This window comes from Vicugna pacos, chromosome 5 (genome assembly GCF_048564905.1).
Source record: "Vicugna pacos chromosome 5, VicPac4, whole genome shotgun sequence".
Classification (NCBI taxonomy): Eukaryota; Metazoa; Chordata; class Mammalia; order Artiodactyla; family Camelidae; genus Vicugna; species Vicugna pacos.
In genome coordinates this window covers 43,709,949-43,725,123 of record NC_132991.1, presented here as the reverse complement: position 1 = coordinate 43,725,123, position 15,175 = coordinate 43,709,949, and the positions used below count along the sequence as shown (strand labels likewise).

Sequence of the window (15,175 nt, the reverse complement as noted above, 5' to 3'; positions counted from 1 at the left end):
GAGTATAGCTCGGCACCAGGGGCCACTTTTCTTCTGGGAGACATTTGTCAATTCTAGAAGAGAAAACTAAGAAGCTGTTAGACAGAGCAGCGTGGCGCCAAGGGGACAAAAGTTGGAGTCTTAAACACCTGCCTCCAACACACACACACACACACACACATATACATACTCAGTCTTGGGACTGCCAAGAGCTCTGCTCTAGCAGATAGTGAACCAGATGTAGATAGTTCTCACAGAGACTGTAGGTTGGTTTCCAATCATCCCAGGCTCTGAAGTTAAAGTGGTCCTGATTTATTCATGATCCCAGCAAATACTACTGTTTTATGGACAAAGAGAATATTATCCTGGGCTTCAAATTATCTCTATAAATAATTTTGCAAACATAATTGAAAGCATGTAATAAATAATAACCAACAAAGGAAGAAAACATGAATGAAAACCACATCATAGTAAAGCTGCTAGAAACCAAAGAGAGAGGAAACCTTAAAAGCAGTCAGGGAAAAAGATTACCTTTAAAGGAACAACAATTTGGCTTACAGCTGACCTTTCAACAGATTCAGTGAGAACCAGAAGATAAAGTACTATCTTTAAAGTTCTAAGAGAAAATAACTGCCAATATAGAATTCTACACTCATCAAAAATATCCTTCAAGAATTAAGGTGAAATAAAGATATCTGCAGTTAAACAAAATCCTATAGCAGCAGACTCACACTAAAGGAAATACTAAAGAAGACTCTTCAGGCAGAAGGAAACAGATTCCAGAATAGAAGGTCAGAGATGCGGGAAGAAATGAATAGCAATGAAAACAATAATAATAATATCTTGTGGGACATAAAATATATATGAAATTAAGATATATCATAACAGCGATGATATAATCAAGGAGGAATATATAATATAATATAATAGATAGATAGATAGATAGATAGACAAGACAGACAGATAAACAGATACATAGATACCATAGATAGTGTTTTAAGATCTTTGGATTCTTACATTATCTAAGAAGAGGGTATAAGTAGTCCAAATAATATTAGATTTTGACAAGTCAAGGGTGCATAAAGTAATTTCTTGGGTAGCCACAAGAGAATGATAAAAGTGTGTATTTATACCTAATAAAATAATCTTAAATTATGTAAAGAAAAAATTTGACAGAAATAAAAGGAGAAATAGGCAAATTCATAATCAGAATGGGAGGTTTGAAAATATTTCTCTTAACAACTAATAAAAAAAACCCATTGAAAAAATCAGTAGATGACAATTACCAAACTTGACCTACTGTGCATATATTGCAGGCTGCAGAATACACCTAATTTTTGAGTATATATGGAATATCTACAAAAGTTTTATAAAAAAAATCATATGCTGGGCCATAAAGTCTCAACAAATCATAGTGAATTTGTTCTCTGGCCATAATACAATTAAGCTAGATTCAACAACAAAAAGAAGAGAAAAACCCCTGGGTGTTTATAAATTAATAAATAAAATTCTGGAAATCTCATAAAAAATGTAAAAAAAGGAATGAATGTTTGAAAACATGTTGAGCCAAGTAATAATAAAAAAATACTTGTATGTTGCTGCTAATTTCATACTTAGAGGAAAGATTATAGCTTAAATGAATATGTTAGAAAGAAAGGCTTAAAATCCTAAGGCAGGAAAAATAACAGCAAGTTATATCAGAGAAAAGACATAATAAGTATAAAAGCAAAAGTCAGTAAAATAGGAATCAAATAGGTAATAAAAAGATGAACAAAATCAAAAGTTGTTTTCCTTAAAACACTAATAAAAATGACAAGCCTGACAAGACTACACAAGGAAAAAGAGAATATAAATTGTTACCATCACAAATGAAAAAGTGGACCTTACTACAGATTCTTCAATATTAAAAATATCTTAAGAGATATTTAGAATAATTCTAAACAAATTTGAAAATGTAGAAGAAAGGGACAAATTCCTTCAAAAATAAAATTTACCAAACTGACACAGGAAGAAATAGAAAATATTAATAGCCATGTTATTAAGGCTGTTAGTATTTGATCCATAATTGAAACTTCCCTTATAAAAAACTGCAGACATAAATATCTCCCTTAGAGAATTAAAAGAATTTTAAGAAGGAATTAATGTCATTCTTACACAAACTCTTTCAAAGAAAGACAAATTGGATATTATGAGAATTAAAATTTTACATTACATGCTAATTTTATCATGAGCATAGCTATACAAATTTTTTAAAAAAAATTAACAAATCAAACGTGATAATATGTAAAGGGATAATACAACGTGACTGCAAGAATGCAAGGTTGATTTACATTAGAAAACCAGCATAGCTCACTACAGTAACAAAATAAAGGAAAAAAATAGGTTATTTAAATATATAAAAAATAAGTATTAGATAAAATCAAACATCCACTTATTAAAAAAAATTCTCTTTGGAATAGAAGGGAACAGCAAATATTTAGCAAAATACTGGAAGTTTTTCCCTTTGAGATTGGGAAAAAGATAAGAGTCCTACTATTAACCCTCCAAATCAACACTGTACTGGAAATATTAGCCAGGTCACTGCAGCAGATTGACTACAAAAATGATTCCAGCTTTCTACCTCTCCCTGTACCCATGCCCTCTGTAACATAACTGACTTTGTAGCACCTCCCATCAAGGGATGGATTCTATTTATTCAGCTCTTGAATATGGGCTGGCCTTGTATTTCACTTTGTTTAAATGAATGTGGTGGAAGTGACAATGTGCCCCTTCTGAGCATTAAGAGTCCCCCCTTTCTCTCTTTCTCTATTTCTCTCTTTTGGAGACAGCCACTGCCATAGGAGATAGCAGCCAACTGAAGGATGAGACTACACTGAATAGAACTAAGTTAGCCCAGCAGTCCCTGCTGAGGCTCTAGATATGTGAGGAGCCCAGTCAACATCAGTAAAGCTGCTCAGCTGACCTGCAGCTAATTGCAGATACACAAGTGGCCCTGGCAAGAGCCCAAATCAGCAGAAATACTCAGCCAAACTATAGACTTGTGAGAAATACGTGGTTGATCTGGGTGGCTTATAGTGCATCAGTAGATAATTGATACAGGGAGTAAGTCAAGGAAAAACAAAGAATAAATACTGAAAAGGAAGAAAAAGTCCATAGTTATTTGCTGAGGGTCTAATTGTGTATGTAGGAAAAAAAAATCTACAGATACAGTATTGGAATTAATAAGCAAATTTAGCAAAGTTGATCTCAAGTACAAATTATCAATTGCATTTCCATATGAGGACAATGTCTTAGTCTGTTCTGTCTGCTACAACAGAATACGACAGGCTAGGTAGCTGAAATAACAGAAATGTATCTCTCATGGTTCTGGAGGCTGGGAGCCCAAGATCGGGTGTGGAGGACTGGTGTCTAGTGAGGGCCTGCTTCCCGGTTCACAGACATCCATCCTTTCACTGGGCCCTCACACGGCAGAGAGGCAAGTTAGCTCTCTGGGGTATCTTTCATGAGGGCATTCATCCTATTCATGAGGGCTCCACCTTCATGACCTAATCACCTCTCAGAGGCCCTACCTCCAAATTCTGTCACACTAGGCATTAGGTTTGAGCACATGAATTTTGTGGGGATACAGATATTTAGTCTACAGCAGGCAACAAATAGAAAAAATTTGTTTAAAAAGTAACATTAAATTGCATATGGTACATAGGAATAAAACTAACAAAATATGTGTAAGATTTCTCACATAAAATTATAAACCATTATTGAGAGAAGGAATAACTAAATAAATAGAAGGCTATACCGTGTTCATTGATTAAAAAATTCAATATTGTATACATGACAATTCCTTCCTAATTGACTTAGAAGACTCAAGATAACTCCAAAGAAATCTCAACAATTTTCTTTTCCCAGAAGTTGACTATTTAATTATATAATACTCAAAGAGTGCAAACTAATCACGAGTGTCTTGGAGAAGAAAAACAATATTGAAGGACTTAACTCTGCTACATACCAAGACCTATTATCGAGGTATGGTATTTAAGGTAAGGATAACAGATAGACCAATGGAACAGAAAAGAGAATCTGGAAATAGACCCATGAACACTTGATGTATGTAAATCGTAGTAGTTTACAGCAGTAGGAAAAGGATGGCTTTCTCACTGACTCGGGCTGAGACAACTGAATATCCATTATAGAAAACCTGCAAATGGTGACCATTTGCAGAGTCAGTTCTGTGTGGCTTGAAGGGTTAAACGTGAAGGGCAAAACAATAATGCTTTCAGAAGATACTAAACACAAATATCTTTATGACCGTGGAGTATAAGATTCTTAATGGGCTATAAAAAGCACTAATCAGAAAGGAAAAGACTGATAAGTTGTACTATGTTAAAATTTAAAACTTTTTTTTCAATCAAAAGGCACTTTAAGAGAAAGAAGGGGCAAGCCACCTAGTGGAGGAATTATTTGCAACACATATGACTAACAATATATAATTCATTTCTTCAAATTAAAAGAAAAAATAGTTGATCAATTAAAAATGCACATGTAACAAAGGAAGATATCTAAATGGCCACTAAACACATACAAATGTGCTTAATATCATTATTATTCCATGATGTGTGAGCTATAATCACAGTGAGATTCTACTATATAGCCATCAGAGTGCCCATATGAAGAAGACTAATAATAGCAAGAGGTGGTGAGAATGCAGAACAATGGGAACACTCTTCTATCACTGGTTTGACTCTGAATTGGTACAATCACTTAGGAAAACAGTTTGGCATCATCTACTAAAGTGAAGGTATGTGCACCTTAGGACCCTGCAATTCTAATCCTAGGTATACAGCCAACAGTGCATGCAAACATACACTAAGAGAAATACACAACAATGCTTGTAGTAGAAATTTGCAAAATAGCCCCAGATTGGAAACAATTCATATTTGTCTATCAAAAGTAGAATGGGTAAATCAATTATGGCATATTCATATACTGGAATACTATTACAGTAATGAAAATGAATGAACTACATTTACATTTCACAACACAGATGAATTTCACAAATATAATAGTGAATAAAGAAACAAGACTCCCAAAATTATATACTACATGATTTTACTTATGTAAAGTTCCCCAAACCTACCAACAAGAGGCAAAACCTAACTATAGTGTTTAGGGATATATGTAAGTGGTAAAACTATAAAGAAAAGCAAAGTAGTGTTTACCACAGAAGTCATGACATGCTTAACTTTGGGGAGGCAGGTGAGGGAGTAGTGACTGGGAAGGGACATGAGGGAGGCTTCTAGTGTGCTGACAATGTTCTGTTCTTGACTGTAGGAGTGGTGACCCAGATACTCACTTTCTGATAACTACTGAGCTGAGTCTTCTGATTTGTGCTCTTTTCTGTATATGAATTATACTTTAAAAATTAAGTTAAAAAAGTTAATGGAGGCATATTCGCAGATGAACCCAAAATGGAAGAACAAACGGCAGCTTGGAACATGAATACCAGTAGTGAAATTTTAAAAGGTTGTTCTATCTCAGAATTATTTCTATTTTGTCCAGGGACCATAATCCTATTTGTCTTGACATTACCCTTCAGTCTGTTGATTTTCTTCATGTCAGGTATCTCATAAAGATACTATCTAAGTGGCAAAGAAAAATCAGTGTTTAATTATATAATTTTAAGTTTAAAAGGAAATCAAAAAAATTTAAACACAAAATTGTAAGCACCAAAAGAAGTAGGAGAGAGGGGAGGCGACACTGCAACAAATGCACATCTTTCATAGATGGGGAGAGTAGATATTGTTTAAAGTGATAAATCAAGAATGTTGAACCAAATTATTCGGAGACATGATGGAAACCAGGAAAAGAATTAGAAATTGCAAAAAAATGGTTGCTTCTGGGAGAGGGAATAAGGTAGGAGCATAGAGAAGACTGTGTTTCACTATCAACCCTCTGGACTATTTGATTTCTGTTTTGTTTTTGCCATGTGCGTATTACCTTGGTAAATCTAGCAAGACACTTATGAGATTCCAGTTTATGTTATTCTCATCTTCTGATTTAATTCTCATTTACTGATTGCTTTTTGAGTTTGCAGCACACCAACTAGCCCAAGAATAATACCTACAGTCTGTCTTGCCTATGCTGTAGCTGAATAAACACCGTTTCTAAAGTACTATTAGGAGTTATAGCTGTGGCAATGACCAATTATTGCAGAGCTTCTGAATTATGATTTTATAATTACTTCTATTTCCTATTATACTTTATTTATAGATTTATTTTAATTAGAAACAAGGCAGGTATACAATTACATTGTATATGGACAAATGGGAAGTTAGGAATATTTATATTCAACAGTTTGAAAAGGCAGCTATGTTACCAAATCAAAAGCAGATGAATCAATGATAAAAGTGAAATTTCCAAAAACACTTAAATTAATAATAATGCTAAGAATCTATACATTCTAGATACTATTTTCTAAACAATAAAATAAAATTTATTTGGGCTTCTGCTCTACTTGCATATCTTGTGAGCTTTACCTTGGGGGATAAAGATCTAGAAAAAAAATCAAGATTCATTTTTTAAAAAGTAAAGTTGAACTACTGAATGATTGACAGTATTTCTTTTTCTAGTAAAATTACAATCACTGAGATTTTTAAATGCCTCATTTCATTATTTATGTTTGTAAAATGCTTCTTAGAACTCTCTCCTTTAAAATTCTAATAATTTTTTCTACTTCTTCAAGCTTATTTTTCTTAAAATCTGGTACTCCCATGTGTAGTATCTGCCAAATATTTTATAGTAAGAAAAATGTTAGGAACATCTTTTCCAGAGAAAGCGTCTTGTTAGGTTTTGACATCACACAGCAATCTCACATATTGTTTTGCACAGAGCAGTTACTCAAAAAAAGTTTGTTGTATTGAATCACATTAAGTAAAACATGATATAATATCATAACAATAGGACTAGCCCAAACTTCAATGAAAAATCAGAGCTTATGGTATAAGAAAAGTGATTCATCATGTATAACATAATAGAAAGTAACTTTCCTGTCAGATATGTTTGTTTTTCTTTTCTTTCTTTAAAAAGCTTTTTTAATGGGGGGAGGTAATTTTGGATTTATTTATTTATTTTTTTAAACAGAGGTACTAGGAATTGAACCCAGGACCTTGTGCATGCCAGGCATGCACTTTACCACTACGCTATACCTTTCCCATCCGGACATATTTGTGTAACTAAGTCTCTCACTCACTGAAGGGTGGGTAGTCACTGGATGTCTACAGTGTGCCAGGCACTGTGCTAGGTTCTGTGCCCACAAAAAGCTTCCTCTGCTGCTGCTCAGAGCCTTGTGGAGACAGCCAACTAGAGAATGGAAAGTTACAAAACAATGTGACACGGACTCTGACAGGTCCAAACCTTCTGTCTCACTCCTTTCTTTTTACTGCAAAGGTGATGGGGCCGTCTTGGTAAGGCAGAATCAAGGGGCAAAGCCTTTATCAGCATAATAATTAGCAAGAGACGGTTCATTTGCCTTACAGGAAGAAACTGAAAGATTCAGGCCTCTCCTCATAAACACAAAACATTATCTTTGCCTCAGAGCCCTTGAGTGTAGCCCTCCAGGATGGGGACACTCAGCCACAGAGCCATGATGCTGGGGAGAGGAGGGGAAGGTAGAAAAGATCAGCAAAGGGGAAGGCAATGCAGTGGACGGGGGAGGAGGAAAGGGACTCCTGGATTTTCACAGGGGCAAGATTCTGCGTGGAATGATATGGTGGGACAAATAAAGAAATATTATCAGTGTTCATGAGTGAGATTGTTACCGTGTTAGATGTTGGGGGCATGAATGATGGTTGTTGCTGTAGTGGAAGTGGGCTCAGTGTCTCACAGGGACCCATGGGATGAGAAAAGGAGGGGCTGCCCAGCTTAGACTACAAAGCAGGTGTGGGGAGGGTGATGGAGGTAGGAGAAAATGGTTCAGAATCTGAAAATTATAGAGTAAGGCTCTGGCACAGACCACACGTCCAGAGACACTGACCCCGCGGCAGTGCTTTCTTATTACGTGCCCATCAGTTAATTACCATGATTGTTCTTACCCTCAGCAGACTTAGGGGCAGGAAGTACAGCTCAGTGCTGAGCAAAAGATGCTCCTTTTGAGGATGAGGGAAAGAAGAAAGGGTGGGTTGAGTCATCCTCAGGGATAGAATCCACAGGTGACAGTGACTTGTAATATTCATCTTCCCCGTCAAGCACTTTGATTTGGCTGCAACAAAGGAAAGAGTTTCAGAAAAAAATGAAAACAAATGTGACAGTCATCAGTGGGGCGGGTCCAGTCGTGTGAGTACTTGGAACAGGGCTGGGTCCTTACCCTGGGTCAGGGTAGGGGGCAGCTTAGAGTCCCCCAGCACTGAGGAACTGGGGTCTGACCCTCAAAGCCCTCCACCTCTGGCTCACACATTAATAACGGGCTCCATATAGCTGTGTCTGGAAGTTGTGATCAAATTGCAACTCGATTTCTGTGAATTAACTTGTCTGGTTCCCTCTAGATGAGAAAGTTCCCCTCCTGCCCTCCTCTAGTTCTCAAACTAGTACCAATTTCCTACCTCATTCCTGTTCTCAGTCGCAATGCTAACAATCGAATCAGTCACGAACTCCTTAGTGTCCTCTGTCTACTCACTGGGGGAATTTCTCTTCGTGTACCTTTAAGGCTCAGGGGTAGGGGAATGTGGGAGAAGCAGCCTTATTTGCTCTTACTTGTTCGAGTGTTTATACAGCCTGATACATGCCTCAAATTCTGAGGAAAGTCCGATTCCCTAGGATAATTATGAGAAATAACATTTGCTTTTTGGTGGCAATTTCAGTCTCTTCTGACAGAATAGATTCAAGTTTTGTATACTCGCTACTGTGAAAAGTAGTTTCCAATGTCAATAATAGTGGTGATATCCCCACTGCATATTTTTAGAAGTCTCTCTGGAAAGTTTGGCGTTTTCTGTAATATCACAAAGGACCCCTTCTGTTTACAGTTGCTTAGAACTAAGAAGACAGATATTTACCCAAGTTTTCTTGGCTTCCTCTTGCTCCCTTGATATTCTAGAGTTCCCTGTGGAGAGGGCCAAGAACACACAGTCAAAGCAAAGCAGCAAGTCGTTAATTTTTAATTCAAAGTGATTTTGTGTTGAATGCAAGCAGATGCTGATAATATCAGAAGTCACAGCATAATTTTTTTGATCAAAGGGCTCAAGTGAGCCTGATGAAGCATGCATCTTGCTCGTCTTTGATAAACCACATCAATTATTCACCGTGAAGGCACACATCCTGACATGAAAGCAACAGATAAAGAGCCTAAGCACATGTTCAAGACGAGAGTATAAGAGAGTGGGGGTGGGGCTGCAGAGGCTGGAACAGGTATTAATAACGGAATTATTAACTGGAAACAAAGCCAGGGAAACAGCTTTATGGCCACTTTGAACTCACATTTAACTGGTTATAGTACATGGTGTCCTCAGGGCTACTCAGCATTTTGGGCTGCTGACATCTTCGGCGAGGTGTACGCTGCTTCTGTGCAAGATCATTTTTTGAATCTGCAACAAGAGAGCAAAACTTGACTGTAAACCATAGGAAGTTCGGGGAAAATTAAGTGTAAAATTGCTCATCGCATAAATACACTTAGTAGAAACTGTGTCTCACTGTAATGGGCATGTTGGAGCTTTGCTAATAGTAGGAGAAATATCACTGTAAACACACACACACCCAGGGGTGGGCAAGTGTAAACAAGGGCAGCTGTTGTCAACTTTGGCTTCATCCCTCTTATCTGAGTCAGCCGTCAAGAATGACGGAAAGCAAATTGGTTTGTCCACGCTAGTGAAGTAGAGGTTGGTGGTCAGCCTTTGTAGGGAAGACAGAGAGAACTCAGTTAAGGCAGTGAAGGCAATCTGGGACCGTCTGCACCACATCCTACAGTGAGAGTTTAAAGACATCTGGAGCACACACACCCTTGGGTAGATAAGAAGCAAACCTTTTGGTGGGATACATTTTCAAGGGAAAATGGTTTGTACTAGTATTTTCTGAAGTGCTTTGAACAATGCCACTGAGCCATGCAGTCTCTGGAGGCAGCGTAAAGGAGAAAGGGGGAAGGATGACTGCATGAGTTCATGGGGACGCCTCTCCATGTTGGTCCTGATTTCAGAACCCTGGACCAAAAGGGCACTGGAGATCAAGAAACCATGTGTCCAATGAAGCCATGATTTTTTTTCCCTTCTAAGCAGATGATTTTCGTGAAACCTGCTGTCCTTTTGGCACTATATCTGAATGAGGGTTCAGGAGTTCTCACTTCTTACCAACACACACACACATACACACAGAGCTGATACAGAATACTGTTCATGAATGTCATAGTCTGGGGAAGAGATATCACTTCCTGGATCAAGTTTTATATATTATTTATAATAAAGAGTTGGCGATTTGTGGAATCATAGTGTCTTTTCATTAGAAGTTCCTTCTATACAAGGAAATTCTGGGGGAATTTTCTAAGTGAAGAATGACTCAGCAAGGACCAATGTGAATAGCAAATGATCAGTTTCTTTATCAGTATGAAGTTTTGCATCTTTATTTTTTTGAATTGGAGCGAATCTATGTTTGAACAAGACTATTAGAACCATACAGGACTTTAGAAGCCATCCATTTTTAAATACCCATTTTTTTCAGAAAAGGAAACTGAAGCCCATAAACGTTGAATGACTCACCCCAGAGCAAGTGGCAGAGTGGGGACCCAACCCTAGATCTTTTAATTCCTGTTTTGGCAGTTTTTTTTTTTAACTACAGCATATTGTATATCTTATCAACAAAAAACATTCTTTTAAAAAGTCAAAGTTCTAAGTAAAAGTAAGCGCCATGAAAAAATACTAATTAGCATAGTAAAGTGATGTTACTCATAGAGTGTTCCAGTAGCCTTAATAGACACCCCTGACCACATCTTCAGGAACTGTGCAGAGGACAGGACTCCAGATGCTTGAACTGGCACTGTCCTCAGAGTATAAGGAATCCAGAACTGCAATGGGTACTTTCTGAGAGTTCCAACATGTGTACCTCCAGATGCTTTGCAAAGTCCATATTCTGTAAGATGGCAGAACATGAAGTTCTGAGGCTCTTGTATGTTATTTCCTCTGTTTCACAGACTAATGAACAGAAGCGTCTTGAGTTAAGGTTGCTGGTGTGAACATGCACTGGATATCTGACATCTCTCTCTTAGACTTTCTACTGTTATGGGAATTCCAACCTTGGCAACTCGAAAGACTGATCTTAAATAGTTTTTGGGTTCAGCTGGAGTTCAGCCCAGTTCAGTAGGACTTTATGTAAAGTTTACAATTGATTAAAAGCTTTTATTTATATTCTCAACTGGGAATGCTTAATATAAGATGTGGTTCTCAACTTTTGCTTTTGATGTACTTGCTGTTCCATAGGTGGGTATTCTTTTCCTGATTCTTAGAAAGAATTCAGTTATTGGAGAGAATTTTCTCTATGTTAACATTTCTCAGATAAATTAAAACAAACTGTTGGTGTCTGATGGTATCTATGCCGTACTAGAATCTAGTGTAAGCTGGTATCTGATTTAGCATCAAATTTTAATTTTCATTATTTTAACTTTAATACCTCCATATTTCATGATGCTTTGCAAAAAGTGTCAAAATTTCCAGGTGCTTTGCTGTTGAAACAAATCTGGGTATCATTGATACATGATTAATCACAGGAAACCAAATAAATAATTGGGAAATGTATCATTATTCCATTAATGTTGTTGGAACAACTGGACAGCAATATGCAAAAAACATAACTTAAATACAGGTCTCATTAAAGTTAGCCTATATGTAAGGTATGTTGCTGGATATTGCGGGGAAGACAAAGAGAAATAAGACAAAGTCCCTGCCTTCAGTCTAGTAGAGGACACTGAGTCTTAAGAGGTTAAATGATTTACTTACAGCCATAGCTATTGCTGCTGGAATCAAAATAGTTTTTTTTTTTTAATTCTAAATCTTTTACTTTTTTCAATGTACTTCTTGATTCTCACAGGCCACAATAAATTCCAGATGAGTTACAAGTTAAACATTTTAAATATCCCCATACAAACTTTAGAAGGAAGTGAAACAGACTATTTTAATAGTGGAAGAAGATATTAGGGACAAGGATGGGTTCAATCACACTAAAGTAAAATATTCTACCTGGAAGGATAGTAACAAAAACTTAAGATGAAAGAAAGTACAACAGAAAGATAAAAACAAATTTAAAAATATACACATAAAAACTACTATCCATAGTGTGGGAAGGCTAAGGCAGGAGAAAGATGAAGAAATATTCATATATGTTGAAATGCAATTATTAAATAAGATACTGAAAAATGTTCAGCCACCCTGACAAAGAGCTTCAATTAAAACAATTACTACTGCCTTTCTATTAATTAGGATAAATGAAAAGGTCAAAAGACAGCATGGAATTAGACTCAGGTACATAGATGAGTCCATAGGCTCCATCTCCCCTAAAGTAACTTGATAATAGATAACAAAAGCTAAGCACCTTGTTCCAAGAAACATGTCCCAATAAAGTAAACCAAAAGAGAAAAAAAGACTACTGTATGAAGATGGATATGAAAGCACTTCCTGCAATAGAAAAAAGCTAGAAACATGCTAAATATTTAATAATTGGGAAAAAGTTAACTCTGAGATAGAAATACAATGTCATAACATGAAGGTATCTGTGAGGATAAACATAGGTATGATACTGATATATATATAAATTCAAAATTCAGAAAAAGAAGCAAAATATAAAATAGCACACAGCAGACTGATTAAATATGTGTGCACTTTAAGAAGTTTATCATGATTTTTTTCCCTTAAAAATAAAAAAATCAATGAGGCATGTAGGAAAAACAATATTATCCTTTCAACATATAAAGAAACTACAGGTAAGAAAGGCTAAATCTGCAAGTGGCAGAGTGGAAGCCTGAATCCCTGTCTTCTGGCTCTTGAGCCAATCAATTTGCTCAAAAGAGATGCAAAACAATAGGGTTATCTGGCAATTATCTAGTTCTTTTGACGAGTTTATATAAATAAACTGGCCAATTCAAGTTTGAAGATATCCATTAGAATATGTGTTATTTATTTTGAAGACAATGATGTTCATATTCATAAGTAGCCAACTTTCACTTCATATAAATATATCTAAGCCAAGCCACACTCTCCAGTTTGTGATACTCTGGGTACTACCTACCTATATCATGTTTTAAAAAAGTGTATCATGTTATGAATACCAGTTTGCATTTAACATGGATCTCTTTCCTTTGCATTGAACTTAGGTCTTTGCATATGACACAGGTCTCTTTCCTTTCCAAGAATCCCTGAAACTTTTCTACCCCCTGAACTTTTTGATTTCTTGAGACCTTGAATGCATCTTTCTCTTCTGCATTGTCACAGAATTCTCCAACACCCCAGACTTCAGACAATACTACAGAGCTACAGTAATCAAAATAGCTTGGTATTGGTACAAAAAGACAGACATATGGATCAATGGAACAGAACAGAAAGCCCAGAAATAAACCCACAAACTTTTGGTCAATTAATCTTTGACAAAGGAGTCAAGAACATACAATGGAGTAAAGACAGTCTCTTCAGCAAATGGTGTTGGGAAAACTGGACAGCTGCATGTAAATCAGTGAAGTTAGAATACTCCCTTACACTATATACAAAAATTAACTCAAAATGCCTTAAAGACTTAAACATAAGACAAGATACTATAAACCTCTCAGAAGAAAACATAGGCAAAACATTATCTGACATAAATCTCAGCAATGTTCTCCTAGGGTAATCTACCCAAGAACTAGAAATAAAAGCACAAATAAACAAATGGGACCTAATTAAACTTACAAGATTTTGCACAGCAAAGGAAACAATAAGCAAAACAAAAAGACAACCTATGGAATGGGAGAAAATGTTTGCAAAAGATGAGACTGACAAGGGTTTAATTTCCAAAATATATAAACAGCTCATACAACTTAATAAGAAAAAAGAAAAAACCCAATCCAAAAATGGGCAGAAGACCTAAACAAGCTATTTGCCAAGGAAGACATACAAATGGCAAATAGGCACATGAAAAAATGCTCAATATCACCAATTATTAGAGAAATGCAAATCAAAACTATAATGAAGCATCACCTCACACCAGTCAGAATGGCCATCATTCAAAAGTCCACAAATGATAAATGCTGGAGAGGCTGTGGAGAAAAGGGAACCCTCTTACACTGTTGGTGGGAATGTAGTTTAGTGCAGTCATTATGGAAAACAATATGGAGAGACTCCTCCAAAGACTAAAAATAGACTTACCATATGATCCAGCAATCCCACTCCTGGGCAAATACCTAGACAGAACCTCAATTCAAATAGATACATGCACTCCAATGTTCATAGCAGCACTATTTACAAAGCCAAGACATGGAAACAACCTAAATGTCCATCGACAGATGACTGGTTAAAGAAAGTGTGGAATATTTATACAATGGAATACTACTCAGCCATAAAAAATAATAAAATAATGCCATTTGCAGCAACATGGATGGACCTGGAGAATGTCATTCTAAGTGAAGTAAGCCAGAAAGAGAAAGAAAAATACCACATGATATCACTCATATATGGAATCTAAAAAAAAAAAAGACAAATGAACTTATTTACAAAACAGAAACAGACTCACAGACATAGAAAACAAACTTATGGTTACCAGAGGGGAAAGAGGGTGGGAAGGGATAAGTTGGGAGTTTGAGATCTGCAGATACTAACTACTATATATAAAATAGATAAACAACAAGTTCATACTATATAGCACAGGGAAGTATACTCAGTATCTTGTAGTAACTTCTGGTGGAAAAGAATATGAAAACAAATATATGTATATTCATGTATGACTGAAGCATTGTGCTGTACACCAGAAATTGACACAACATCGTAAACTGACTATACTTACATTAAAAATATATACATATAATAAAAAAGAAAAAAAGAACTCCAACAAACTGGAGATAAATCTGTCAGAAAATGGAAGAAATATAGAGGAGTTTCAAGAGCACCAGGAAATGCACACTCCTTATTTCCTAATTCCAAATCATTACACCGTGTGGCTGCACAGTTGGCCAAACTCTTGGAGAGAGACAAATAGCTGAAATCAC

At 36.2% G+C, this 15,175-nt stretch overlaps 1 protein-coding gene across 7 annotated transcripts in view; it reads right to left on the bottom strand.

Moving 5' to 3' along the window:
- Nucleotides 1-6,453: 6,453 nt before the first annotated feature.
- Nucleotides 6,454-15,175, bottom strand: part of MYO3B (myosin IIIB) — a 427,394-nt gene continuing 418,672 nt past the window's right edge. For 5 of the 7 annotated variants that reach the window (XM_072961115.1, XM_072961114.1, XM_072961117.1 and 2 more), the window contains 3 exons: nt 9,445-9,551; nt 9,024-9,070; nt 7,994-8,233 (listed from right to left, as the gene is read on the bottom strand). In XM_072961115.1, coding sequence (XP_072817216.1) covers nt 8,098-8,233; nt 9,024-9,070; nt 9,445-9,551 — 290 coding nt within the window. In that variant the 3' untranslated portion in view covers nt 7,994-8,097. Of the gene's footprint in view, nt 7,336-7,993; nt 8,234-9,023; nt 9,071-9,444; nt 9,552-15,175 lie in introns of those variants that run through there. The other 2 variants (XM_072961116.1, XR_012072650.1) reach the window with 2 other exon arrangements.